This window comes from Phaenicophaeus curvirostris, chromosome 1, assembly GCF_032191515.1.
Source record: "Phaenicophaeus curvirostris isolate KB17595 chromosome 1, BPBGC_Pcur_1.0, whole genome shotgun sequence".
Lineage (NCBI taxonomy): Eukaryota > Metazoa > Chordata > Aves > Cuculiformes > Cuculidae > Phaenicophaeus > Phaenicophaeus curvirostris.
The window spans coordinates 146,239,514-146,267,495 of NC_091392.1; the positions used below are offsets into that span (position 1 = coordinate 146,239,514).

Below are 27,982 nucleotides of genomic sequence, written 5' to 3' on the forward strand. Positions count from 1 at the left end.
CAGGATTTAAACATTGCAATGTCAAAAATAAGCTGTGCAGATGCGTACATATATATATACACACGTGTGTGTGTGTGTCTATAGAACTCCCATATATTTCTATATAATTTAAGCTTCTAGAAGCAAACTGAAGCAATTCTGTTTGCCACAAAAGCACTCCAAACAGAAGTCAAAATATCTCTTTCCTAAATTTTTCGTGTTGTAATAAATTTCCCATTTCATTCTACCAATAGTAAGAGTGAAAACATGGTAGTTTCTTAACTGACACCTATCTAATGCTGTGTTGGGTCACAAGCTGGGTAACCTGGGGTGGGTAAGACCTGGGACTAGTACAACCAATAGACCGGCATAGGGTCATATGAGTGGGGAAGAACTACTATGCTAGGCTGTAGCTGCACATACTTGGTGGCATCTCTCTAGGTATGTCAGATAGACACAGCCCTGATGATGGTTTCACAGTACAGTGAGCTGATACAACACTTACCAAAAGAGACAAGTCTTGTTCCCTCCCCCCACAGACCCTACTCTCAGCCATGCAGCCCCACCAGTCACCTCTATGTCTGATGCTCACTTGGCTATGAATCCTTTAACTCATTAATCCAGTGGAAATTATTTTTGGCTGGGGCAAGGAAGAGGAGAAGAAGGAGTCAGCAAGATTGAGGCAGGAGGAAAGGAAGGAAGAGGAGGAAGGAAGACCCCTCTGTTTCAGTGGATATTCACTATATTCACTATAAATTGGAAATCTTCACTTTAAATGCACAAGACCAGAGAACTGCATCCAAAAAAATCCAAAATATTTTACTCAGTCCTTCATGGACCACATAATGCTAATAAAAGTAAATTGCCTCTCATAATATTATGTGAACTAAGATAAATTATAAGCAACTTTTCGACTACTTATTTTTTTACTGCCCATAAAAACTTTCTTCTTTTAATCTCACTTGTCTCCACTTTGGATGGTGCTTTCATACCCAGAGATACACACCTGTCCTCCTCCTCTTCAAGTGAAATAACTGAGCCTTAAAAAGATCTCTAGTTATTCATCTCACTCCTACCCATCTTCGCTAAGTATTCTCTTGCATTACAGGGAATAACACAGATTTCCCAGACCTCTCATGGATAGACCACATTCAAAATCCTTCCCCAAAAAAAGGGTTTAAACAGGTTCACAAAGCTGATTCCTGCAATATAAGGCAGCTAATACCCAAGACTGCACCATGTTTATGGCACAAAAGGAGACTAGACAGTCTCTACACAGGCTGTTCTGCTCTAAACTCAAAACTGGGCAGAGTTTCAGTATGACATCTTTTGTTATCTCCTCAATATTACAAAAGAAAAATACAGTTGTCACTTAACACAGGATTCTTCTTATCACACTTCACTACCTAAAATTCCAGAGCCTAGTCTAAATCACCCTTCAAGGCTTCTTCCAAGCCCTAAGGAGAGAATGAGATGCCTCCACAAGGCAGCTCATCACAGCAGTCTAAGAACTAGGCACAGGAGAGCAGAAAGACACTCTCAAAGAGCAATCTGCTTGATCCTACCTGCTAATAACATGCTGTTATATTTTTGAAAGGAATACAGACACCTAAAGAAGAGCCATGCTTTAGCTCATACAAGTGTCAGAGTTAACCTATATCGATTATCTTTCAAAAATCTCCTTGTCTGCTCTATGCAGTTAGATCACACCACAAAATCTAGTGCATATTTATGACAGAAAAGATAGCATTAGGTCTTTTCAGCTTTGATAATTTTAAAGGTACTAAATAAGACAAGGATGATTGCTAATTTGTTCCATTATTATAATTTTGTCATCAGCACTAATTGTTTTTCCCTGAACCATGAGAAAGGTGAGCACCAAAAAATAATCACTGAAAAAAAGAAGTGCTGTCGACTTTCTCTGAAGCTTGAGTTCAACGGAGAAAAATACCTTGGTAGTGATGACTGCTTTTACATCGACTGCATTTCCCCTGCAACGCAATAAAGACTTTTTCCATTTATTTATGCAGGAACATCAAAGATAGTCTCAGAAGACCTACAGAATTGTAGGGTTTTTTTCTCCTTATGTAAACAAGCTCCTTTAATTAGCTTCATATGTGGTATGGAATCTATCAGCAGTTAGCATCTTTGATCCAAATCTGCACTAAAGCCAGTTTCTTCCAGGATGTTTGACTTGCATGAAAATGTAGATGAAGCACAACACATTTGAATAAATCAGAGTAGGTATCAATATGAGTATCTGCTTTTGGCATACATATTAATAACCATCACCTTTACACAAAATGTCCAGTGGGCATTTTATGATGGATATAATTTATGTACAAGATATATCAGTTTTCAGAAGCAGAAGAGGTTTGGCTCTTACAGTTCGGAAAAAAAGGCTTACACACGTAAGTCCTTTAAAAATGCTTTTCTTCTGAAACACACACAAATTCTAGTGGCAAGAAAATAATCAGAGATAATATTGAAATACTGTCTCACATACATCTTAACACAGGGTAGGAGTGCACATGCTGTCAGGGAAATCTATCAACTAAAAACAGAAGAGAAAATTATTGCTTTGTTTCTCCAACTTCTGCTATAGTTGTTTTTCAGAAATTAATTTGAAATCTCATTATTGTTGACAGAGATCTGGAAGCAAACATATTAAGGCACCTAAACCTAGAATGCCTTGAGAATTCTGAAAAAAAGATCTTTGCTCTTTCTGACTGTGTACAGAGCTCCATGTTTTAAACTCCTTCATGTTTTCAAATTCTACTTTTGTCAGAAGCAATGTCATCTTGGATAAAATCACTACAACCATCTCTCTGAACAGGTCAAGGACCAGGCCAAGCCAGCTATGCATCAGATTTGTACCTGAGCATGTCCTAGACTCATCAGCAAGAAAATTAACTTTCTGTTAGCATGAAGAAAATACAAGCAAGACTCATCAATGCACTAATTCAGGTCTCAGACCTGCTGCAGACAACTGTCTTCATTGTTAGGTATTACAGAGGTTCGCACTAACTCATACTTCCTGAGGGGTCACTCCTGCTTCTCTAGTCCCCCCCCTTCCTCTCTGCGTCCTTTTCACTCCTGTACCTCCTCTGACACCTTCCTGCCTTTGCTGCTCTCTGCTATAGCTGCACTGCTGTTGAGGTGACTCCCATGACTCTACAGAGAGTTCTTGCAGGTAGCACCATGATATTGCAGAAGTTCAAAACCCTGACAGCAATTATGATGCTCTTACAACTAAAATCTTGCAAGCACTGCAGGTTCAGCACACTCATTTTCATCCTTGTGATCAAGTACAGTTTGATGAGACTGGCATTAGAAAGGTTCCATGTGTGAGTGGAAATGATGAGCCAGTGCTTGGTTTATCCATCATGTTAGCTACATTAACACTCATGGTGTCTTATCGACATCACACAATTTAGAGAGTGCTTCTTATCTGAGAAGAAACCTTTTACAGCACTCCCTCAGTGCTGTTTACTGCTCTCAGCTCAGCTCTGCTGCCATGAACTCCTCCACGCATCCAGCCTTCCCCATCTGTGTATGCAATTTCAGCATCTCATTTTCTAATTGGAAATACTTTGTACTGTAATGTGAGGAGATGGCAAGCAAGCAAACAGACAAGGACATTTCATGTCTTATAATCAAATCCATTTGATTTGAGCAGTATTGTGTTTTCCACCCATCCAAATGGACTAAGTGTGCCTTTGGAAAAAAACAACTTACAGCTACACTCTTTTCTTCAATCCATGACCTGCTTTGCAGGAGGCAAGAGGGGCAAAAAGGGAGAGCAACCCATTATTTTTCGATTTCTGCTGTTTGCAAGTGAAAAACATCCCAAATCGGTGCAAATCTTTAGTCCAAAGGAAATTTTGTTCTGCTGGAGCCAAATACTGCATAGCAGAGCCAAGCATGAATGCTAAGAGGTGAAGTGAAATCATGCTGGTCAATGAGGCAGAGCCTGCTTCTGCAAGCAGCAGTTCCTTTGAATTAAAGGTTATACCTTGGTCAGCACATTGAACTCCCACTGTGGGCCCTGGGATGCCAAGAACAAGGTCAAAGAGGTACAACATTATTAATCTTATGTTTTAAGAACAAACCATGGTCCACTCTGCCTAAGTGGGCTTTTTTCTTTCTCAGACCCTGTGCTCACATTTATTGAGTGCTGGATATTTGCTGGACTAGTTCTGCTAAGCATTACATATTTCACATTGCACTTAGCATTTCATCCACCCTGAATAAATCTGGACTTACAGAGAATAGGTCAGAAGGAAACAGAACCTAAAGACAAAAAGAGAAATAGATTTGTGGAGAAAAGGTCAATTTAAAATAGATACTCTTTTTCTAGCATAACTGAATCTACATTCATTTTCAACTAAAAAAAAAAAAGAATAGAAAAGTAGTACTAAGTCACTACAAGGGACAGATGATTGTTAGAGCTGCTCTGGCTTGAACTCAAATTATACTGCAGTAGCTGCACAGAGGAGGTACAGTTAAAACATAAGTAATTGAGTAAACAATTTCTTTTCCTTCCCACCCCTCTTTGTTCTACTGCAGCGCATAGAATTTTCAGTTACAGGAATATGACATTTCTGTGCTTACATAAGTCCTTGCAATCTTGGCTGTAAATTTGTTAAAGCTGCCCCAAACCCTTTCAATCAAATATACTCAAGTTACACCCCAGGGAATAATTACTGCCCTCAGTTGCAGCATGACACAAACCCTTGCCATCTCATTTCCATAATGTTTGAAAACAAGCACCTCAGCCTTAGCAAAGACAGTGTTAAAAGGCTTAACCCAATGTGGATGGTACTCAAGGCAAGAAGCACAGTTAAATTTTCGGTTATTTTCTTAGTCTGTTCCCCAGAAGCCCAATCTTCCAGCAGTCAGAACATCAGTAAATATTACTAGCAGAAAGCACTTCTCCTTGTTCCATGCTGGGAAAAGCAAACAGGCAGTAATACCAAATATACTGGACACTGATTTCTCCACAGTTCTTGTGTAAATGACACAACATGTTGAGTATTACATGGCTTAACCGTCACTTACCCATCTTACATGCTTTTAAGTTATTTTACCTTCTGCTAAGGAAAGAAGCAATAGAAAACTAAGAGATAGATTAGAGGAAAACTGAAAGATAAAATAACCCTAAAATGTTATGCCTGTTGGTAAAACAGCATGAATGCTGTGGAAAATAAAGCTATTTTCACTTGCCCACTACTGAGTCTGCAACTTGGAACCTGCTGTTCATCTTGGTCTCTGATGTAGAATAAGGGGCAATAGTTCTTGAAAACAATTAAGCTGTTTTGTCAGTAGCAAAATTAATGAGGACTGGCCTGCTGCAGGTTTGAGTCTCACGGCTTACGTCCCATTTGGATTCTGTGGTGTTTAATAAGAGGTGAGCTGACATTGCAGCCTTTACCACTACAGGGGAACTAATTCATAATTCTCTCCTCTACCCATTTGTGACTTTTCATGAAACTTGAAGGACTCGCACGCCTTTAAAGTCTCTACCTATCTGCTGAATTTCCCTGAAAATGGTCAATGCATTAAAAAAATGGAATGGGAAACAGACAAAGACACATACAGACATCATTGCTTTGTAAACCTCATTCCTTTAGGAAACCCAGCTAGAAACAGAAGTTAAAAGCAGAGCCTCTAACTTACAAATATGTCACTGAAATCTAAAGGCAATGCAAAAAACCTTCTGCTATGAAAGAAGTTTGCCTACAAATAGTAACAACAAGACTGTGCTTACAAAGAAGCAGGAAATCACAACAGACTACTTGACAGTAGTTACTTCTTAGTAAAGACGACAGTAAGTCCATCATTTTCTTCTCTGAGCTTAACACCACTCTCTTTATACCACTGAAGGCTCTGCATTATGAAATTAATCATACTTCATGATGCTTGGCTATAGTCAGTCTACTGTAAAGTACACATTGGACATGCTGTTATTCAAATAAGACACTGCTATTTTTTTGCCAATGGCAAGGAAAGTGTAAGACTTCACACGAACCCAGTCCTACACACTTTCCTTCACCCAGATGCCTGAAGGACTTTCCATGACTTCCTCACACAAATAGTAAAGCCAAGCTAAATCTAAAAACAAACCAGCATCATCAGATCATGTCTGACCTACCCAGAGTATCTTGATAGCAAGAGCTCTGGGTTTTTTTTCTTCTTTTAAAACCATATAGTTTCAGGGAAGTGTTCCTGAATTAAACTTCTTGCACAGGATGAGATCACCTGCTACAGTTGAGCTGATCATATGGCTCATTGCTGCCCGATCTGGCATGATCCATGCATTTTGTCTCTCTCCCCATCCTTTCCCAGCTATATGGTTCTGGCCAAACTCTGGCACCACCCTGGATCAATTCAACTCAATAAACCAGCAGGAAAGCAATGCAGTAAGAAAAGCAGTCTACTTCTGTCAGAAGTGAAATCATCCCTTGCCTTGTACAGATGGAGTCACTGGTCAATTCATGCTTCTCTGAAACATCTCAGAAATGGAGCAACAAAGGGCTACGATCTTAAGGGAGATGCAGCAGTTTCAAGTCAACTGGAAATCCCTGATTTTCATGTTTTTAAGACATTCTGAAATGAAAAAAAAATTAAAACTAAAAGGGCTGTTGCTTACCATTTGTCTTCTGTTCTCTACCAGGTGGATGCCAACAATCCCTAGGAAAGATCCAAAGCCAAGCTAAGGCAAAGAACAAAACCAACAGAAACACATCAGGTTAGCTTATTTGATCAACATACCAGAGCATTACAGTAATATCTGAGCTGATGTATCATACAGATGGGTAAGTGGGGTAGGTTGGGGGAAAAGGGTGGAACTTCCCGCTGGAAATAAATCATACAATGTAATGGGGAATGATCAGAACTGTATCTCAGATATCTCAGAGCAATTCTTGATATGTATTGAATGAAGTCTATATAAACATACAGTTCTATAACTTGGCTACTGTTACCACAGTCATGTATAGTGTTACACAGCATAAAGCAAAAGTAAGGCAAAGTAGGAGAAAAGAACACTTACATTTAGCCCATACATCATTATTTGGGAAAACTGCAAAGCTTTAGGCAACTGCAGACAAGCAGTTTTCCTCAAAAGAATAGATGTGCTGCTGCCACACAACAGACCAAACTTCAGCCACTTGGGGTTGGATTTATTTGATTTTAATGACTAAATACTGTCACGCATCCCAGAAAAAGTTCTTGCTGAAGTGTCAAAAGGATCAGTACAGTTAGTTTCAACATGATACAGCTACAGCTCCAACAGCCATAGGAGAGAGAGGTGGAAGGGACACTGCAATAAGCTGATATTACTGTTCCTGCCAGTGCTGTTTCAATACCAGGCAGGCAGGAAAAGTCCTCTCCTTCTGATGGGCCCATGAAGGTTTAGGGAAGTAAAAACTCCTTGGATTTGTGGCAAACATGAGGTAAAGTGGCAACAGATGAGATCAGCCTTTCACCTGACCTTCCTGGAGCTAAAACTCCCACTGGGATCACGTGGACTTGGAGAAAACAGGTCTTGGTGCCACACACCTGAAACAGCTGTCCATAGACTGAGAAGCAGCCAGAGTTGGAGCACGGGTACCAACAGGATCCTTCCATAAAGCTCCCTCCTTGCCTTGCCTGGCCGCACACTACCCAGTGGTCACTTCAGTCTCAATCCCCCATCACTTCCATGCTCCTTGCTCTCTTCTTCACTAAAGCTGACACTCCTCCCTGCCCACTCACCCCTCAGCTCCCATCCAACCCACTCCGTGCACGGGGCATGACATTTCTGCTAAGGAATCTAAGCCCCTTTCTTAAATGAGGTCTCTGAATCAAGTTCATAGCCTCTTCTCAAAGCACAAGTAAAGTTTTAAAGGACTACATGTCCCAGCCAAGGGCTTGAGCAGTGTCCGTGAACTCCTTGCTGTTATGCACAAGCACCCACAGCACAAAGCAGTACTCCTGCAAGCATTGTACTCACTCAGTATCACAAGAGGAATCTGTCACTCCCTGTCAAGAAAGCAAATGTAGGGAAGGGAGATTTGCTATAGAGTGCTTTGGCAAGATTTATGTGAAAGGGAGGCACAAGGACTAAATGTGGAGACTCTGTAAGAGCATGCAAGTGCATCTATGCTGACAGCTGAATAGCAGAGACAGCTTGAACCATGAGCAAGGACACTGTGTTCAGGGGACAGCAGCTTTCCAAATTAAGATAACTACATCAAAATGACACTTGGTTCCAAGTGCTACTTTTCATCCCAATTGGAAAAACCCATAAAGTCCCACTTACGGCAGATGCAGGGGGCTCGGGGCTGAATAATATTATCCAAGTCAAGAAAAAAAGGAGTAAATAAAGAACGACATCTATAAATTCAGAAGAAGCAGAACCATAGATGAGGATAACGATGTAAGCCATGGCACTGCTGAAATTGGTTTAGGGTCATATGTGCTGCCTTTTCAGTCTGTTTAGACAACAGGCTATTTGGGTTGGGAACTCTGGGTCAGTATGGTAACTGGTACAATCAGACCCCAAAGACTCCTGGTCAAAAGATTATGAAAAAATATGATTTAATGTTCAAGTACTTCTGATGCATCAATGCAGGTAATACCCACCATTGCAAGGATATACTGAAAAAAAAGCTTTTCCCCAAACAAATGACAAATGACCATGTATGCAATGAAATTAAGGTACCCAACTCTTCTTGAAGCCAATGGCAACTAAGCTGAAGCTGAAATTATGTTATGATCAAGCCCTAAAGCCCTGATTTGCAAATTCTTCTAGATGCAAGCAGATCTATGTGAGTAGATAGTGTTATTTACATTTGCGGGTATTTTCAAGGTAGAGTCTAATTCTGCATAGATTTTAAGACCAAAATCCCTTACCTAAGGCTGAAGTTTTAGATTTCACTTACCAGCGATGAAGTTAATATTTTAATACTGAATTCTATGAGGACTAGACCTTATTTTTAACTGTAATTAAAGCACTGCCTGCCCTCATGATCAGTTCAGTATGTAGCGTCGAATTCACTCCTGTATAGCTTTAGTTAACTAACAGTTTGGGACTAGTGCAATTCTGGTTTTCTAAGCTCCCTCTACTGTCAGCAGAGAAAAGAAGCTCTTTTTGAGGGTTATTCAGCTCCATCAGAAAGAGGTGGCAGACTTTGTGGGGAGATGGAGGAGAGGCTATCCCACTGCCTAGAAATCTGTCGGTGCGGAATGGGAGTCAGTAACATCTGGCAATGGGGAAGGAACGTTGCAGTGCTGTCATACATCTCTGACTAGCTTTTTGGCAAGAGATCATGCAAAGTTTGTGTAGAACCTCTTATTCTTGCTAAATATTTAGGATATTTAGTGTATCAATGACGTTAACACTGAGAATTAGCCATCACACTTTCTCAGTTTAATAATCGATATGGACATTCTGAATTTTATGGAAATTATTTAGCTCACACGATCACAGGGGGGAACTATTAATGAAAGGTTTTGTTTTCAAAATGTTCTGATAAATTCTACCCATTCTGTCTAGTTATTAATGACTCCAAGATTTTAAGAAAAATACTTTAGTAGGTAATATTTTTCAGCTGAGAGAATAGATATTGTGCTATTTATAAAAGAAACTAAATGGTGGAATAAACTGGTTTGTGCACATGGGCTTATTATTAACCACAATTCTTAAAGATGATGGTTTAAAAATGAAACTTCTTTCAAGGGAATGAATGCAGCTAACATGGTCTTTTAAAATGTTTTAATTCAAATTACACTAAGAAGAGATGTTTATCAGTATTAATCTATCTATTTTAACTTAATGAAAGGAAAATTCATTCTTTTAAGGCTTTATTCTAGGAACTATTTTTTGTTCTATTTTTAAAACATCATTCCTTCTAGAACATTATCCCGAAATTATCTTTTTGAAAGACCTGTTCTCAGCTTGACACTAAGATGTAAGAGGAATTGCTTAGGGGGAAAAGTTCTAACTCACAAATTATTAATGGCAATGCAAAATGTATGTGAGTATTAAAAGATACATATCCATCTCCTCTGGGCATCTTATTTCACAGAGAATGAGAAACAATAGTAGCTTGCAACACATTTTGGTAGTAGCGGAGCCACATACCTGAGCTGGTGCCTAAGTTCATGAGTTTCTTTCTGTACCTTGCACACTCTGCCTCCTCTTGGCTGGCTTGGGGAGATCAAATGAGGCAGATGAGCCTTTCTCTGTTTGCTGTTTGTATTCCTCTTTTTTAAAACATGGCCCACATATCTCAAAAAAAATGTTTTGAGTACAGAAGTTTCCAACCTTTTGGATATGACCAATCCCTTCTTCTGAGATCAAAAAGGGCCATAGGGGTTGAACTGACAAGGGCCTGGAAGGACTACCCTTCCCCAAAAGTCACAAAGGCACCAAGAGCTACACAGATGCAAATAAAACCTTGCACCCAGTGCAGGACTGTGTTTAAGCAGTCTGTTCCCAAGGCAAAAACGAGACTAAGGATGGCAGAAGGGGGCTGAGAGCAAAACTGCATAAAAGGATGTTCAGCAGGCTCCAAGGAGATGCCCACCTACAGGGCTTTCCCTGCAATGGACACAGCGGAATTCCTGGCACACAGACACAAGAGCAGAGCGGCTCTTTCAGACATCAAAGTAACAAAATTCTAAACCATCATTTAAATCTATCCCATGCCTACTGTCCAGTCACTTACACACCCACATTTAACAGAAATCAGTGGAAAGACCAGCACAGGTTCTCACACAGGGTCCTGAGCCCAGCATATGGCTCCACAGTGCAACCTGGACCCCATTCAGCTCCCTAACACCCTCCCCTTTGGGGCACCTCAGAAAAACAGGTTTACTACCCTACCTACAGGAGGTCTAGATCAAAGCAAAGGAGCATCTCTCTCCTGTGAAATGCAACATGACTGAATTATCTTTCTTTTTCATCAGTCAGACCTTCCTGTATGCAGCTGATATTACTTTTTCTGGATATACCAAATAATCTAAAATAGGTTTCTTTACTCACAACGATGCCTGGGTAGTAGCCTCCCACAGTAACATTTTCAGTTCTTGTGGTAGCTGCCAGACCTATAGTCAGTATGAAAACAGACACTACCAGCAGTGAGACTGTGAACCAAAGCGAAGTCTTCTTCCTTTTTGCAAATTGTCCTGTAGGGAGCAGGAAGAAAAAAACCAGTGAGCTTTTCATTGTAATCATGGCAGAACAAATACAAAAGCACAGATGATTTTCTTTTGCTGAACTTCTCCGTTGTTAACCCACTGCTGTTCTCCCACTAAGGAAAAGAGCTAGCAGACAACAGAGAAAATTAAAAAACACAGTTAGCTAGAGCTCAGCACAGTTTAATGTACATACATTGGATACATGCGAGAGATGAGTTTTAATTAAGCTGAATTGAAAGTAAGTTACAACGATAATTATGCCTTGTCTTCAGTAACATTCATAATTAAGTGTTGCTCACATCCATAAGTCAGACCCTGTAGGCCTTAAATGCTTACCTACGTGAAATATCAATTTGACTCTACCCAGATAGAACATAAAAAATTATATTTTAAACAGGATTAGCAGAAACTCCGCACACTCTCATGAAAATGAATGTGCTCCTCATATTTACTAGGGTAAGCAAACTGATCCGTATCTCTGAAGCAAAGCTTCAATATAGTTGATCAGTAAATAACATCTGGGAATACCTTCTCAAACAGTAGCCGCTTAGTGAAATACATTCAGTCTCACTGGGATTTGGATTCAGATACCCAAAATCAAAAGCCAGCAGGTTCATCTACTGCTTCCAGTCTGCTTCAAGCCATTTAACCTTGTTATTGTGGTGGCACATCTGAGCTGCCGCCACAGGTTACCAACAGCAGAGACCCAGCCCGTAACATAGACTTATTTAAAAACAACAATCAATATATGACCCTAACTAACAAAAGGCACACAAATGAATCAGACTGAGAGGGCCTGTGATATCCCTTTCTGGTTCTTTTTGCTTTGAAAGGCAAGGCAAAAATGTGCCTGGAGCACTGGGCCATGAGATGCCATGTGACCCTAGGCTGCAACTGGGCAGCGTGGAGCTCCAAAGAGAGCACAACCCATCCACAAGCACACGGTCAGTATCTCTCCCCTCCATGGCCTCATGAATCTGCTTGCATGCACAGTCTCAGGATGCAGCAGAGGCTGTGGTGTTGCATGGAATACTGGAGGCGAGAGCCCTCGCTACAGAGAGGTAAGTGAGAGGGGATGGCAGCCTTGTGTGGATCAGGCTCTGAGAGTGCTGCTATAAGCAAAAGCAGGGAAAATACAGGAAAGTCAAAGAACAAGCAGAAGCCACTTGCAATGAGTGACTAGAGTTATGTGGCCAATTTAAAGTCAGGTAACTCAGTTGAATGTTTCTAGTTCAAAAGCCAGGCTAGATTAGTGATTTTACAAACCAAGTCAAATAATGTCAAAGAATAAATAAATGCATTTATAATAAAAATGTGTGCATTAGTTGATGTTTCTCCAATAGAATCAGACAAACCGAGTCCAGTCTTTTAGTATGAAGTGCAAGCAACTTCACTGAAGACAAATATCGTCTAATGAGCTCATGCAAATCTCTTACACCTGCATATACACAATCTTCCGGCTAAAGATCAAGAAATAATTCATAAGACCCTCCAGCCCTCCCCTCCAGCCTGTGTCCCAGCTGTCTGCCTCTGGCAATTACCTCTTAATCAATCCGTGGAGGGTCACTAGGGACATGGAAACAGAGAGGTTCTTTGTTATCAATCAGTTCTTCCTCAAGTGTATGGGATCAAAGGCAGTTCTTTAAATGAAGCCAGTTCACATGGTCAAGAGGGAAAAACAGACTTCAGTCTCATAACTCCACAAAACAGCTGCCCTTCCCATCAGCTAAAATGATTTATGCAATATATAAACCAGGTATTAAATGATACCTGATGGCCTTGCCACATTCTGTCATCTTTGAAAAGTCATGGAAATTGGGGAATCCCCAATAACTGAAGAAAGGCAAATGCTCTACCTATCTTTTAAAAAGGCTGAAAAGAGGATTCAGGGAATTACAAGCCAATCAGACTCACTTTGGTTCCTGGAAGGCTGGAACCAAAAACATGGAGCAAATGCTCTCCTAAGACATTTCTGGGCACATAAGCAAAATGTGATTGGCAATCATCAGCATGGATTTACCACAGAGAAATCATGTTTGACCAACCCAGCTGCCTGTTATGACGAATGTATGGACTTGTAGAGCAGTGGATGTCCTGTATCTTAGATCTAGCAAGGTTATACTACAACATTCTCATAACCAGTTGGGATGTCATGGCCTGGGTGGGTGGACAAACAGATGGTTAAAAAATTAGCTGGATTATTGGGTTCAGAGAGACTGGTTAATGAATTGTATTCTACTTGGAGGCCAATAACAAGTGGAGTACCACGGGAGTCTGTCTCGGGACCTGCCGCTTTTAATGTATTCATCAATGTCCTACAGCAAGCAGTAGTGTGCCTGCTCATCGAGCTTACAGATGACACAAAGCTGGGGGTCAGCCAGTACCCTGGAGGGCAGGGTTGCCATTTAAAAGAATTTAGGCAGGTTGGAAAAATGGGCCAGCAGAAAACTTACAGAATCCAACAGGCAGATGTAAAGTCCTGCACAGAGGAAGAAACAATGCCAGGTAAAGGACTGCCAGGATGGGAAGCAGCTCTGCTGAAAAGGTCTTGTTAGGTAGAAATGAGCTGAACATGAACCAGCAATGTGCCTTGGCAACAGCATCCCGGGCTGTATTAACAGGAGCATCACTAGTAGCTCACGTGAATAACTACGCCCCTCTATTCAGCACTTCTTAGACCACATACAATACTACACCCAGTTTTGGGTCCCCAGTACAGGAAATATATCAATTAACTGCAGTGAATTCAACAGAGGACCACAAAGAAGGTCAGGGGGTTGGCACACTTGGGGTATGAGAGGAGGCTGAAGGAACAGGTTTTGCTCAGCCCTCAGATGAGATGGATTTTGGCAGGGCTATTGGCAGCCTTCCAGTGCCAACAAGGTGGTTGTCAAGAGGACAGGCTCAGACTTTTCACAGCGGTGCACATCAAGAAGATTAAAGACAGCAGACATAAACTGGCACACAACAAGTGTTTCAGACTGGGTATAAAGAGAAAAAAAAACAGCGTTAGGACAGTCAAGCATTGGAACAAGTTGCCCAAAGAAGTTGTGCTGTCCCCACCCTTGGAGGTTTTCAAGATCCAAACAGAAAAATCCTAGAGCAACCTGGTCTGACCTCATAGCCGATCCTGCTTTGAGCAGGAGGTTGGACTAGCAAGCTCCTGAGGTACCTTCCCACCTGAGTTATTCAATGGTTTTATGATAGTTAAGACAGCTAGACTAAAGGCAGCTTGGGTATGTGTGCTTACATCCACTGTTATGAAATTGCAGCTGCCATGTAGACATACTCTAAAGGGATGTAGGAACACAAACCTTCTGTGAGTCAGTGGGGCAAATGCTCTTCAGCCAAGTGTGTCTGAAACCACTCAATGTCTGCTTTTACGAAAAGTGTCTGAGGAGGCAAACCTCAACATTTTTCTCAAAGTAAAATCTGAACTACACAGGTTAATCAGATTACATGGAGATAAACTAAGGGCCCAACCTGCCCTCCAGAGTTTTGGTTTATCAATAAAGTGCAAAAAAAAAGAAGGCATGAGTTTGACTGCCCAGACCGAGTTTGCTGGAAAATGTCTTAGGAAAAGCATCCTTTTATTTGTAATTGGAGTAAATCAGATGTGGATTTAATGAGATAAAACAGAAAAGGATGTCATTTTTTATATGATCATTTTTGGACCAAACTACATTCTGAATTGGAAATTTACACATGCCAGAAAGCATCTTTAGTCCTCACATTCATTGCTCTTTTATCAACTGCATCTCAAATCAGAGGTAAACATTCAATCATATCTCTGCTTTTTCAAACTCCAGTTTTGAAACTCTCATAACTACATATAGTTTGCTATAAACTTCGCACTTAGGAGAGATGACTCACGGGCAGGAGCACAGAACAGCCGCTTCTGGAACAAAGACTGGCACACACAAGTCCTTGCTCTCAGGGACTCCCATACTCTCAGAGACTCCCATACTCTCAGAGAAGATGGCTAGAAATTAGGTCTAAATTGTTTCCTCCTCTGGCTATCTGGATTTCCTTAGCCACATCAATAAAATTCTTTGGCATCCTTCTCAAAATCTGCGTAATTACATGTATATAAGTTGCCAGCATACTATGAAGCCCAAGTAATAGTTGTAAAGCAGCATAATATCTTCAGATTAAAAAGGCTACAGCTGCAACGTTTTCCTACTATTGGCTCCCTTCTGCTATTTCCATCACGTAGGCTCTCAAGATTTTTCAAGTCTTTGTTTACTGGTGTTTGTAGCAGTTGCCATGCAGTTCTTTGGATCTGCTTTTACTGTATCTTCCAGCCAAAACACAATACCAGCCTGTTCCCTAAGAAGTTCTCCACAGCACAGACAGAGAGGCTGGCCCAGCATTCTTCCCTGGCACTCTCCATAGCAGGGCTTGGACGTAAGGCTGACCATGTACAAAAACAGCAGGTAAACTAGAAACAGAGGATGCTGTCAGTACTGTTGCTGTCAGTACTTATAGGATGAGTTTTCTTCCAACACCGATAATGCTGTGGTGAATGAAACAGTTAGTGTAGGGTGTTGACTTTCCAATTTTTTAATACTGAAGTGACTCTCAGAATAATTTTGATATTTACACCTTTAACTTCTTTAACAATGATTAATATGAACATATAATCTCTCAGTCTGGACCTTACTCCAATTTAGTTTTAGTTTCAAAAATCAAGCATGTAGAAAGAAATCTTCTAGTCGTATATCTTAACAGAATTAGCTTGAAGCTACAGTCAATAGAGCTTGTGAACATGTTATTACCTTCTACTGACAGTATTCTTCAGTATTTTTGCCCAGCGAAGTATTAACTGAGTTTTGATATTGCAGCAATGGGCACTACAATAAAAGTCAGTATATAAATTAAAGAGGTAAAGCTGCTTCCACATCACAGCTTGTGCTGTGCCTGGCGGGGACTTAAATTGCACATGAAAAGGAACAGTCCCAGAAACAATTTCTGCTTTGCTTGATCAATGTTTGTCAGGCAAAGTACCTGCTTAAGCCACTCAAGAAAAAAAGTACCTGCTTAAGCCACTCAAGATACCCCAATGGAAGGAAAGAGAATACTATCAGGACAAGGAGCAGAGATATCAAGATGCTGTCTCCTTGGGACAGAGAAAAGCCTGTGAGGAGAGAAATTGCAAATATCCTCCAAAGAGTAAAAAAGAAAAAGTGCTTCCTGAATACCAAGCTCTGCTTGACTCAGCAAAACCTTTCGTCTGTTCATCAGTTGCAGAAAACAAAATTATATTTACAATGCTCTGTTCAAAATGGCCAGGATATAAATTCAATTTGTAGAAAGATAATGGAAAATGAATGTGTTTGTGGGGAGGTTATGGAGTAGATTGGTGGTAGAATGCAAAGTGGTTCTAATGGTGAATGTTAGGGTCTGGATTTTGAATGAAGCAAAGAGTGAGTTTAAAAGGAGAACAAACAAATCTACGATGAAACGTATCCATGGAACGAAGTGCATCCAATAGTCAAAGGAAAGAAAGAATAGAGTGAAAACACATCTGTCATCTCTGAAAGGCTTGCATAGGGTCTGTAAGTTAACTGAAAAAAAACCTCTACATTTAGATTAAGGCAGCTACACTTTGCTAAGTTCACTGCTCCTTTTAAAATCCAGCTCCAGGCACTATAAAGTCTGTTAAGGAGTGTGGAATAATTTTGGCAAGGGAAGAACTCCTGCAGCATATAGCAATTTGCTGGGATCACAATCACGTTTCCTGCATATTAGCACAATTTCATACCTTCCACCTTCATCTAGTTAAGGTGATCTAAATGGAAACACCTTTTTCAAATATTATCCTGGTCTGATGTATATTAGCATCCTAATATGAGAAAAGATAAGGGAGGAAAGTTTTGTAGCAGAAAAAATGGTGCATATTTATTACCTAATGAACAGTACTAAGAATTGTGACGTGTTTCAAAGTGGCATTAACCATACATAATAAGATTATTTAAAAATAAATTCACCACAGAGAGAAGAGTATAGTATCAAAGCAAAGCCTGCTGCTTTTCTGCTATCAAGGAATTATTTAAGGCAATATCTTTGGAGCTAAATTAATAATTTTTAATTACTGCAGTGCTCACTTCAGTGCCATTTCTCTCTTGGTTATGGTTTTTATCATGTACTTTCAAAACTGGTTTATGCCAGAGAAATTGAGTTAATCCTACATTGCCTCCTAAAATTAAATGTGATGGACTGAGATGCTTAAAAGAGATAGTCACACCTGCTATTGGTGATTACTTTCCCTTTTCTGATTAAATGCTTGACTTGTCCAGAGTGCTGAACTAATTAAACCAGATGCAACAGCATTCATTTCAAGCCACAAGATAGTGGCTTTTATCTGGCCCATCTCTTATCTTTATTATGAATTTGTTGAGGAAGAATCCATCAGTGTGCTGTATATTCAAGACCAAAAGAAACATTCTGGTGCTCCCTTACAATTCTATTACAAAATAAGATAAATAAATAAATAGATAAATATATCAAATCCACAAACCCTGCCATACTCTGTAGTAAAGCTGTAGTAAGTGATATCATGCAGTATCACAATGACTTCATTGCTTCGGCAGCAATTGTTTCACTAATAAATAATTTAATGAGCAGCTAATCACTAGTTTAAAGCTAACATAGAATCATAGAATCACCAGGTTGGAAAAGACCCACTGGATCATCGAGTCCAACCATTCCTATCAATCACATAGAATCATAGAATCGCCAGGCTGGAAAAGACAAAGCAGAGCCTTCTTTTTCCACTGTTTACCTGAAAACATTCTTAGGTTACAGCACATCTTCCACTGATACCTTTTCAACACTGATATCATTTTCCCTCTGAATTTAAGGTAAAAACTAAGATCTAACACCTCTTTTAACTGCCTGCTTCCATCCCTGAGTACATAGCCAAGTCTCTTTCAAACACCACATGGAGTAACCCCTCGCAGTAAGTTCTGCACGTTCTTAACCGCAATTAATTTCACTGGAATAACGAAATATTTGGCTTTTCTTTCGTGAACGCCTTTACTTTCCAGGATACACCCACAAGCAGCGCATCACTCGAGCAACAAGCAGGGAGAGGGAGACCCACCGCCCGCAGGCTCAGACGCGAAGCAGCCAAAAGCCACCGCGGAAACGACGCGCTCTAACACGCAAAGCTTAGAAGAGAAACGAGTATTTTTTTTTAAACAAGTCGGCGAGCGAGTAAAAGAGGCGGCACGACCCGCATCTCGGGCTGGAATCCCCCCTTTGCCTCTGCGGGACGATCCCAGCCCCGCTCACTCGAAGCGCCTCCTCGGGCTCCTTTCCAGCCTCTCCCCGCACTCCGGCTCCGGTTCTGGGGGGCGGGGGAGCCTCGCCGGGGCAGGCGGAGGGTCTCACCTGTGTGTTCCAGCAAGGCCAGAGCCCCGGGCAGCGCGGGGACGGGCGGCGCCGCCATCCCCTCCCGAGGATGCTCGGCGGGATGCGGGATGCGGGATGCGGGACCGCCCCGCGGGCAGAGCCGGGGCGGGGCGAGCGGCGCTGCCCCCGCGGTGGCCACCGGGCTCCCTTCCAGCCCGGAGGGAGGCGGGGAGGGAGGGTTCTCTTGGCTGGGGAGGGGGCAGCTCCTGTTTTTCCATCCTGTGCCCTGGGAACCTCAGCCGCCACACAGCTCCCCTTCCCCAGGCTCTGCCTCTCCCTGGGTCCATCCCACAGGTTGCCTCCTGGTGCAGGTCCACTTCCTCAGTGCCTTCTGGATTCCCCTCTACGAGCACATCTCTCCTTGCATTTTGCCTCAGAGTCCTCCTAACTACCTGAGCACAGCTCATTTCCAGGCTGATCTTGGAACGTGTGAGGTAGAGGGGAGGTTGTGGAGTAGGTCTTTACTTCATAGAATCACAGAATCATGGAACGGTTTGGGTTGGAAAGGACCTTAAAGATCATCTACTTCCAACCCACCTGCCATGGACACGGATACCTCCTTGCATTTTGGCTCAGCATCCTTCTCCTGACTACCTGTGTATACAACGATGAGCAGCTTATTTCCAGGCTGATCTTGGAATGTGTGAGGCAGAGGGAAGGGCGTGGAGTAGGTCTTTATTTCATAAAATCAGAGAATTATGGAATGGTTTGGGTTGGAAAGGACCTTAAAGATCATCCACTTCCAACCCACCTGCCATGGGCAGGGACACCTCCCACCAGATCAGGCTGCACAAGGCCCCATCCAACCTGCCCTTGAACACTTTGTGAAAACACAGTGGCAAGTTTGTGCAGTGGTAAATAACACATTATATGTTCTACCTGTACCACAGCCTTGGCTTCACCTCTTGATTTGTTCTTGACCTATGGCAGGGGAGCAATTTGTTCACCTTGTTGAGATCAGAATTATCAAGCTTTACTTTCACTTTTCCCCTTCTCTTTTTTTTTTTTTAAAAAAAAAGACAAAATCAATCAGAAATAAAATACCACAGCAACCAGAAATATTATTATAAAATAGTAACAAAAAAAAGGCATCTTGGAGACGTGTTAAGGTAGGCATAGGCTAAGACAGGCAATGTTAATAGTCAAGATACATTGTAAGGCTGTTCATTTTCTTACACAGTATCTATCACTTTCTCAGCCTCTCTGGCCCTCTCCTTCCATCTTGGTTTTCATTCTCTCAGCACATCCAGCCACTTACCCTGCTGCTACACAGGAACTCTGGTAGCTGCTGTTCCTACTGCTATAGGGATGTGTGACCTCTGTATGGAAGATTCTAGGAGTAACTGAGAAGAAACAGCCAAGAACTGCTGTCTTGTTTTGGTGCCTGCTCTTCCTTTTGCTGGACTTGCTGGTAGCAGAGAACATAAGCACATTTGTTTGTGGACAATATTTTTGATAGGCTGCCAAGAGCTTTGCTTACACTATGGTGTGCTGTCCCACTTGAAACAAACACAATTCTAGTTAATAATCTAGTTTTTATTTTGTTTTCACCTCTAAATGTGTACATGTATCTGTTTTTAACTTCTTCAGTCTCTGGCTGATTCCCACAGAAAATGATGAGGTGGAAAGAGACAAATTTCTCTGGTACCACTCCTCATCTTTGAAGACAAACCAGAAGCTAAGGCCAACCACAAAGCCACTTTTTTCTCTTTGTATCCTCTAACCTGGAGGGGTTGAACAAAAGACAAACATGAACATTGAGGTAGTATTTTTGCTGCCTGTTAATTACTAATTATTAATAGAAATCAATGAAGTCATTGAGAAGACAGAAAAGGCAATGGCACAAAGAAAACATTTATTTGAAAGAGATCATGGATAAGAGTGATAAAAATGCCTCAGGTTCTGGTATGGACCTTCAGGTTCAGTGGTGGCTATAGACGGAGATTTCTGTCAACAGTAAATAACAGGGAGAGTTGGGGAAGTCTTTAATTCTCCAAACAGTTTGGAAAAGAAATACCATATGCAGCATGTATTCTTGGGTGTGATGGGCAATGAAATTTTTCTACCAGCAGCCATCAAAGAGACATAACAGCCCAAATGGAATTTGCTTTAGGATTTTTTCAATAAATAAAAAGGATATTATAAGTCCTTTAAAAAGTAATTTGACCATAGAAAATAACCTTTGATGAATGAGTCACTGCAAGTTTCGGAAGACTCAAAAATAGATTTGGCCCTACAGGCCTGGATACTAGAGGGCGAAGATTAAGAATCTATGGAAAAATGTTTGGTAAGGCTGCCTGGACCTAAAAACTCAAGCATTTGGAAGCAGAAGAATCATTAACTTACTTTAAATCCAAAATTAAAAATCCTGTATCGCACTTTCATCTCCTAAAAGAGGTTGGAATTGGTGAATTGTAGACCTAGTGGGTAAGTAACTACCTTCTAGATTTTAGAAAAAAAACTAGCTGAGCCAGGTGTTGCACAAAATACGTTAACAGATAACAAAGAATTATTCAACTATATAAATAAAAGCCAATCAAGGAAGGAAGCTATATGGCTGCTGAATGCCAGAGGTGGGATGAGTATTGAGGCCGTGCCAAAACTTGAATGTGTACATTACCTCACTTTTCAATCAAAAATTTATTTATGAGGGTATTGGCAGAGAACCTAAAGCAAGTGAGCATAACCTCAATGATGACATTTGTAGGTGTGAAGTGGAAGCATAAATTAGGCTGTTTCTTGTGAAACAGCCAGGAAAATTGCACCCCAAATGCTGAAAGAATTGGTCACTATCTTTTCAAGTTCCAAGCAGCATTTTCAATGAATCAGCCAAGTTGGAGATGAAACACTGCTACCGGAGAATAGGAAATCTCTCTTATAAAGTGGCTGAGGGAGTGAGGGGAACAGCAACTCCACACCCCATTAACTTGACTGGGGAAGGTCTTTAGAGGTAAGTGAAAAATGGATTCAACTACAGAATGGTTCATCAAAGCTACATCAGGTCAGACTAACAAGACCTCTGATAAGGTGATTCCTGAGATGAAAGCAATGCAGTGAAGCAAATCTGTCTGGAGTATGCGACACAATAGAGTCCTGCAGAGAAAAGGACTTAACATGGAGCAGACAAGTCCAAGTGGAGGTCACCATCAGGTATGGAGACAGCTAAAGAGAAGTCAAGATACTCTGAAAGAGGCAGGCTGTCCCAAGTGCTCCTCAAGGAGCAGTGTGGAGGCAAGATCACTAGTGATGTTGGGTTTAAGGCATTTATGTGTGTTTATGAAATGTGCCACCATCACAAAGCTGGTAGACCAGTGTTACTGAGGACTATGGGAGCAGGACCATAATAGCATTGCCTGAGGACTACAGGGGCAGGGGCATAATAGCATATCAGAAGCAGTTTGTGATGGAGCTCGCACACTTGAAAACTGACAATGAAACCTTTGTTGTAATTTTGGACCCTCCTCAGTTCAGCGAAACTGAGAAGGATTCTGTGTATCACCAACAGTATTTGCAAGGTGCCAATGCAAAGACTGCTGAACAGATGTGTTCTAGGACGTGTTATTTAATACTTGCTAATGATTTCAATCAATCGTAAGTGTGAAAGAACTTCATTTTATATTTATGTTGCTGGTTGCCTCTAAAGCCCAAAGGATTTTTTTCACCATTTTGATCTGTAATTTGGAAGAGAATTTTCTTAATATTTTTAAGGTCTTTGTTTCTCAGATGCCTGGCTCATGTACCTTGCTCACATGTCAAAACCAAAAAAAAAATTGCTAGATTTGTGCCCAGAAGGAGTCCTTGCACTCCAAGGGTAAGCTGGCACGGCTGTTCAAGGTTTTTCTAATAAGTGTGTTGCATGAAACATGGCCTATTTCTACTTGGCAGTATAATCTTCACATTCTCACCTTAAAAGTTGAGAATGTTGTTGGCACAGGACCTGAAGGCCTCCATGATGTCATTGATCACTCTTGCTCTTTTCCTGTGGTAGGCTGCAGCTTTGAAGGTTTTTGTCTTTTGTCATACAACTCATCATTGTACTGATGAATGCTTTGGAGCTGAGGCTGGTCATACTTGAAACTTGTATTCTTCCTTCTTTGTTTTAAACAAACCCAGTCTGTTTGGTCATTTCTCACAGGTCATGTTTTCTGAATTGGCGGACATTCCAATTTCTTCCCTCCAGTCTTTGCATAGATGACAACTTTCTTAAATTTTGGGCATCTTATTGCCCAACAGCTAGTCAATATTCAAATAACTCTGAATTCTAATTCTGTCTATGGGCATACTTCCTCCAGTGTATTCAACAGTTGCTCCCAACTTTACATCCTCTGCAAATTTTTAATACACCTTTTGTTGCAAGGCTGCCAGTGACCATACTGAATAGTACCAGAGAGTGGAAGCACGTCAGCTCTTTTCGTCTTCCAGGATCACTAGTAGGCATGACCCTCCAGTTACTTTTGTTCACCTCTTCTGTAATATTGTTGTTTCCACTGTATCTCTGTAGGAGGATCTGGTCTGGTGCTAATTCCTGTTATAACAGCTCCATTCTCTTGCAAGGGTTATTTTCTCAGTAGCCCCTTTTGGAAATCCATTGTGGGCTTTTGGACGTGGTGGTGTTGTATTTGGGGGAAGGTCGTTTGTTTGATTTTAGTGCAATTCAAAGCAAAAAAAACCCCATTCCTTCCAGCCCTGCTTTATGACCTCTGCTCTCAGCAGTGGCTTGTTTCCCAGGCCCAGGCTCAGAGATCCAGCGACAAAGACTTTTCAACCATTAATCTGTGCAGACAGTTTTTGAACTCTGTATACTTTCAGCATTCTCAACATGTTGTGACAAGAAGCTCCATGGATATCTGTGTGCTGTGTGAGGAAATGGGATATCCCAGTGGGAGCAAGAAGCAAACTGAAAAGAGCAAGATAAAAGTCAAACTAAATGTCAGGTATATTTAGATTCACAGGGGAGTGTACCTGAGGAAAGGTAAACTGCACTTACAAAAAAACAATTGCTACATGATGCCAAAAGTCTTTATGTTACTTATCTCTTAATAAGGCTAGATAATGAGAAATCAAATTGATGATGCTCATAACCATATCAAGACAACAATATTGCGTGAAATGGACTGGACTTTACTGAAGATTGACAGCTGTCTTTTAGCTGGTCTGATGACAACCCTGCTTCCTTCAAGAAAATCTTACCAGTCAGTGAAAGGGCATTCATCTCATTCAAAGGATTTGAAAAAAACAAGACAAAAGAAAATGCAAAGGGTAACAAAAAGGCAGAGATAAAGGTCTTTCACAATAGTTTGGAGACAGGCATAACAAAATGCAAAGACATCAAATATAACATAGAGTCATAATAATTATATGTCCCCATTACACAGACTAAGAAGACATGCAATATCAAGACATACAACCCATGATACAAATGAGCTACTACAAAAATAAGACTTGTGAAGGATTTGTGTAAATCTATAACAATTAAATGAAGTGACTGTACCCTAATCTTACTTCATGGAACAGTCAATGTGGTTTTAGTAAAACATGAGGATATCTTATCTTTCATATGTTTCTGAAGGATTGACTCAGTACAGAAATAAAATCTCTGGAAGTTGAACTCTTCCTTAAATAGGTTAAAGTCACCTGCTTTTGGCAGCTCTAAAGTCAGTGACTGAGAGGTGTAGAAATAACATACCCGGCCTTTGTCAGGCAATTCCTATTGGTAGGAATAATCCATTGTCACAGTGAAGACTGCACAACAGAAAACCTTTTTATTGGAAAAAAATCTCTGAAATCTGAAGTAAAAAAAGTTTTTCAGAAAAGTACTTGTTTTTGAAATATACTTATATTGATAAAGCCTAAGTTTATATCAGCTGGATGTACACCTCTGCAAGATGACAATAAAAATATTTTTGAAACACACTGATAATAGCACATGAGAAGTGTAATCAAATGAAAAAAATGTATTTTGTGTGGTGAACTGTTACATTAATATGTTCATTGGTAAAAATGCATATGCCAAGGTATTTATACCAGCCCAAGTGGAAATACTTAATTAATTTTTGGAACACATGTTGCAGAAACTCCCTTGGAAAATGTTGCTTATATTTCAAAAATATGCCATCACCAAAAGAATAAATCAAGCTGAAATACAGATGTGATAATGATAATTTTACGACAAGCATAATTTCAATTGCACTTTGAAGTAGTAAATGTAAAGTTTGATTAATCATTTTGCCCATCTCAAGGCATCTTAAAAAAATTCCTTTAATATCATAGTGAATTATTGTACCCATTCAAATTATACTATCCATCCAAATTACAGGTTTTTTTAAAGCCCAAAAGTAAGCGAGGCATCCTGTACCTTTCTTCTTATCAGCCTGTGCCTAATTTATTCAAGTGCCCTTCATGTCTGCTGTGGTAGACACTGTTAAAATCAAGGACAATGTATAGTACAACCTTGGTGTGGAAAGAGAGCTCCTTGCACCTGTCTCTTCCCATGCAAGGTTCTTTCCTCGGTATATTTTCAACAGCTTTGCTCAGTTAAGTTTTAAAGTCTCAGTTATGAGATTCTCCTTTCCTTGACAGGCTGCTTTACAGTATGATGGAAACTGAGGAGAACCAAGAGCAAAGTACCACACGGAGAACCCCCTCGAGAGTTGTAACCTACTACAACATTAGTCAAACTGATCTCCTAATTGATTTACTGATGTGCTCCTTAAACTGAAATAACTCACAGGATTTCTTCAGAAACTCTGGACAATGAAATATGAAGTTAGAGTAACATTCTGACACGCACTGCAATTTCCGCTGTATCAAAAATGTCTTGGTATGGAGAATACTGAAATGTGAAGAAGGTGATAGTTCAGCTCAACTGGGAAGATGAGTGAAGGAGAGAGTGAGCAGAGACAAGTGGATCAGCCCTTGAAGCTCACTATAGAAGGAAGTGCACCTGCCATGGAGAGGTATTCCAGTAATGTGGAGTGGATCTCTTTCTCCTTCCTAACAGGTCCATAGGGATCACGCAGGTAATTATTTAGAGGGGAGTAGGATAATGGGCTCGTCTAGTACTCCAGCATCTCAGTATTTTTACAGTGCACACATCCATTGAAAAGATCACAACTGCAGCTTTTATTTTGCACAGGAGAGAAGCAGCTTGCCATTCTTCAAAGCTTGTGTTTAAGATTAAAGATGTGCAGGTGTAATAAAAAGAAGGCTGTAAAACCTGACTTAGTGGCTGGTTCCTCCTGCAGGGTGTTGGGTGATCTCACTGGAGAGGTGAGAATTCCTGGCTACTTGGTAGAATGAGGCAGTCAACGAGGTGAATCATATTTAGCTGGAGACAGTGCAGGATATGCAAACAGCAAGCAGGTCCTGAGTATCAGAGTCAAAGCGTCTCTTCACTAGTCTCTCTAGCTAGCACAGTGACTTGGAGCAGCCACTGCTTTAGCTCAGCTGTGCTTTTCAGCCCTTGAAGGGGCCACCTTTGCGCCATCCCATTGTACCCATGCTGGCTCAAAAACAGCAGAGGAACTTTGCCTTTAATTGTAAAGGAAGGATGATGCTCCATCCCCTGTTGATACCCCTGTGGGGAAGAAATTTTTCAATAAAAGGTTAAAATGTCAGCACTTTATCTTCTGAATTCCTGGCTTGGTTCATTATGGAAGCACAAAGGAAGGGCTACAGCTTGGTTTATTTCTTCTGCTTGATTGGAAAGTACCAGAACTAATGGTGCATGTGGTGACATGGCCTGCTTGTGGAGATAAAGAGGAGATGTAGGGCTGAAATAAAAAAAAGGTGACAGGTTTTAAAATGCATTCTACTCTCAGGGCCAAGATACTTTCAGCAGCAGTTTAGAGTCTCTCAGGCACTTTGTTCTGCAAGATACTAAATTGTCAATAAGGAAAAAAAGAGTTAAAAGTAGCTGGTGGACCAGGACTTGCTGCCATGGAGGTTTAGACATTCAAGTAGAAGACAAAAGATGCAGAGTCAATGCAGTCCAAAGCATTTCACAAGAGAAAAATGCATAGAAGAAAACTACAATTGGAGATTCTGAAAAGTGTTTGCCTACCCTCCCTTCTTTTTTTTCAGCTTTGAGACCCTCATGTTCAGAGTGGTTAAGGGGAACACTTACATGTCTTCCACTTTCTCCCTCTGACCTCATTGTCCAAACAAAGTGTTCTGTGAAGTCATCATAACCTGGTGCAAATGATAGCAATAAACTTGGCCTGAGAATCACACCTCAATTTTAGGTTCCTTGTGTCTCTAATTTTTGCCTCCTTCAGTGATCATCACAGACTTTTCTCCTACCTTGAAGCCGTCACTTAAGCAACAGAGTCCTTGTGAATTATGTAGTTAGACCACAAGGACATTTTCCACAGTGCCGGGCACCACCCACGAGACCCCAGGAAAAACCTCTCTAAGCTGAAAAGATTTAAGCCATGAATAAATGTTGAGACTGGATTAGAATGACAGTAAGACAAGCTGGTATGCGGTGTGTGCACAGCCTGCATCTCTAGTAACAAACTTCCTTCTTTCCTGTCTTAAGTCTCTTTCCCACAGGCGGAGCCCTGAAGTCATCGGATGAAAGTAGCTGTGTGGAGGTGAAGAGGGATGCTCCTGACGGAGTAGGGTAAAATTCAGGTTCACAAAAGGCAGGTCTTGCCAAACTAACCTGATCGCCTTCTATGACAAAGTGACTCGGCTGCTGGATGAGGGAAAGGCTGTGGATGTGGTCTTCCTGGACTTCAGTAAAGCCTTTGACACAGTCTCTCACAGCATTCTGCTTGAGAAACTGTCAGCCTCTGGCCTGGACAGGCGCACACTCTCCTGGGTGGAAAACTGGTTGGATGGCCGGGCCCAGAGAGTGGTGGGAAATGGTGTGAAATCCAGCTGGAGGCCAGTGACAAGTGGGGCTCCTCAGGGCTCAGTGCTGGGTCCAGCCCTGTTCAATGTCTTTATCGATGACCTGGATGAAGGCATCGAGTGCACCCTTAGCAAGTTTGCGGGCGACACTAAGCTGGGTGGAAGTGTCGATCTGCTGGAGGGTCGGGAGGCTCTGCAAAGGGATCTGAACAGGCTGGACCGCTGGGCAGAGTCCAATGGCATGAGGTTTAACAAGGCCAAATGCCGGGTCCTGCACTTGGGGCACAACAACCCTGTGCAGTGCTACAGACTAGGAGAAGTCTGTCTAGAAAGCTGCCTGGAGGAGAGGGACCTGGGGGTGTTGGTTGACAGCCGACTGAACATGAGCCAGCAGTGTGCCCAGGTGGCCAAGAAGGCCAATGGCATCTTGGCTTGTATCAGAAAGGGCGTGACCAGCAGGTCCAGGGAGGTTATTCTCCCTCTGTACTCGGCACTGGTGAGACCGCTCCTTGAAGCCTGTGTTCAGTTCTGAGCCCCTCACCAC

At 41.3% G+C, this 27,982-nt stretch overlaps 2 protein-coding genes across 2 annotated transcripts in view; both read right to left on the minus strand.

Moving 5' to 3' along the window:
• TMEM255B (transmembrane protein 255B) overlaps window positions 1–18,635 on the minus strand; it is a 67,111-nt gene extending 48,476 nt beyond the window's left edge. The window contains exons 1-3 of the mRNA XM_069878090.1: window positions 18,562–18,635; window positions 11,012–11,154; window positions 6,632–6,694 (exon numbers count right to left, since the gene is read on the minus strand). Coding sequence (XP_069734191.1) covers window positions 6,632–6,694; window positions 11,012–11,154; window positions 18,562–18,619 — 264 coding nt within the window. The 5' untranslated portion in view covers window positions 18,620–18,635. The remainder of the gene's footprint in view (window positions 1–6,631; window positions 6,695–11,011; window positions 11,155–18,561) is intronic.
• TMCO3 (transmembrane and coiled-coil domains 3) overlaps window positions 1–27,982 on the minus strand; it is a 225,146-nt gene that overhangs the window by 57,860 nt on the left and 139,304 nt on the right. The gene's annotated exons all lie outside the window — the stretch shown is intronic.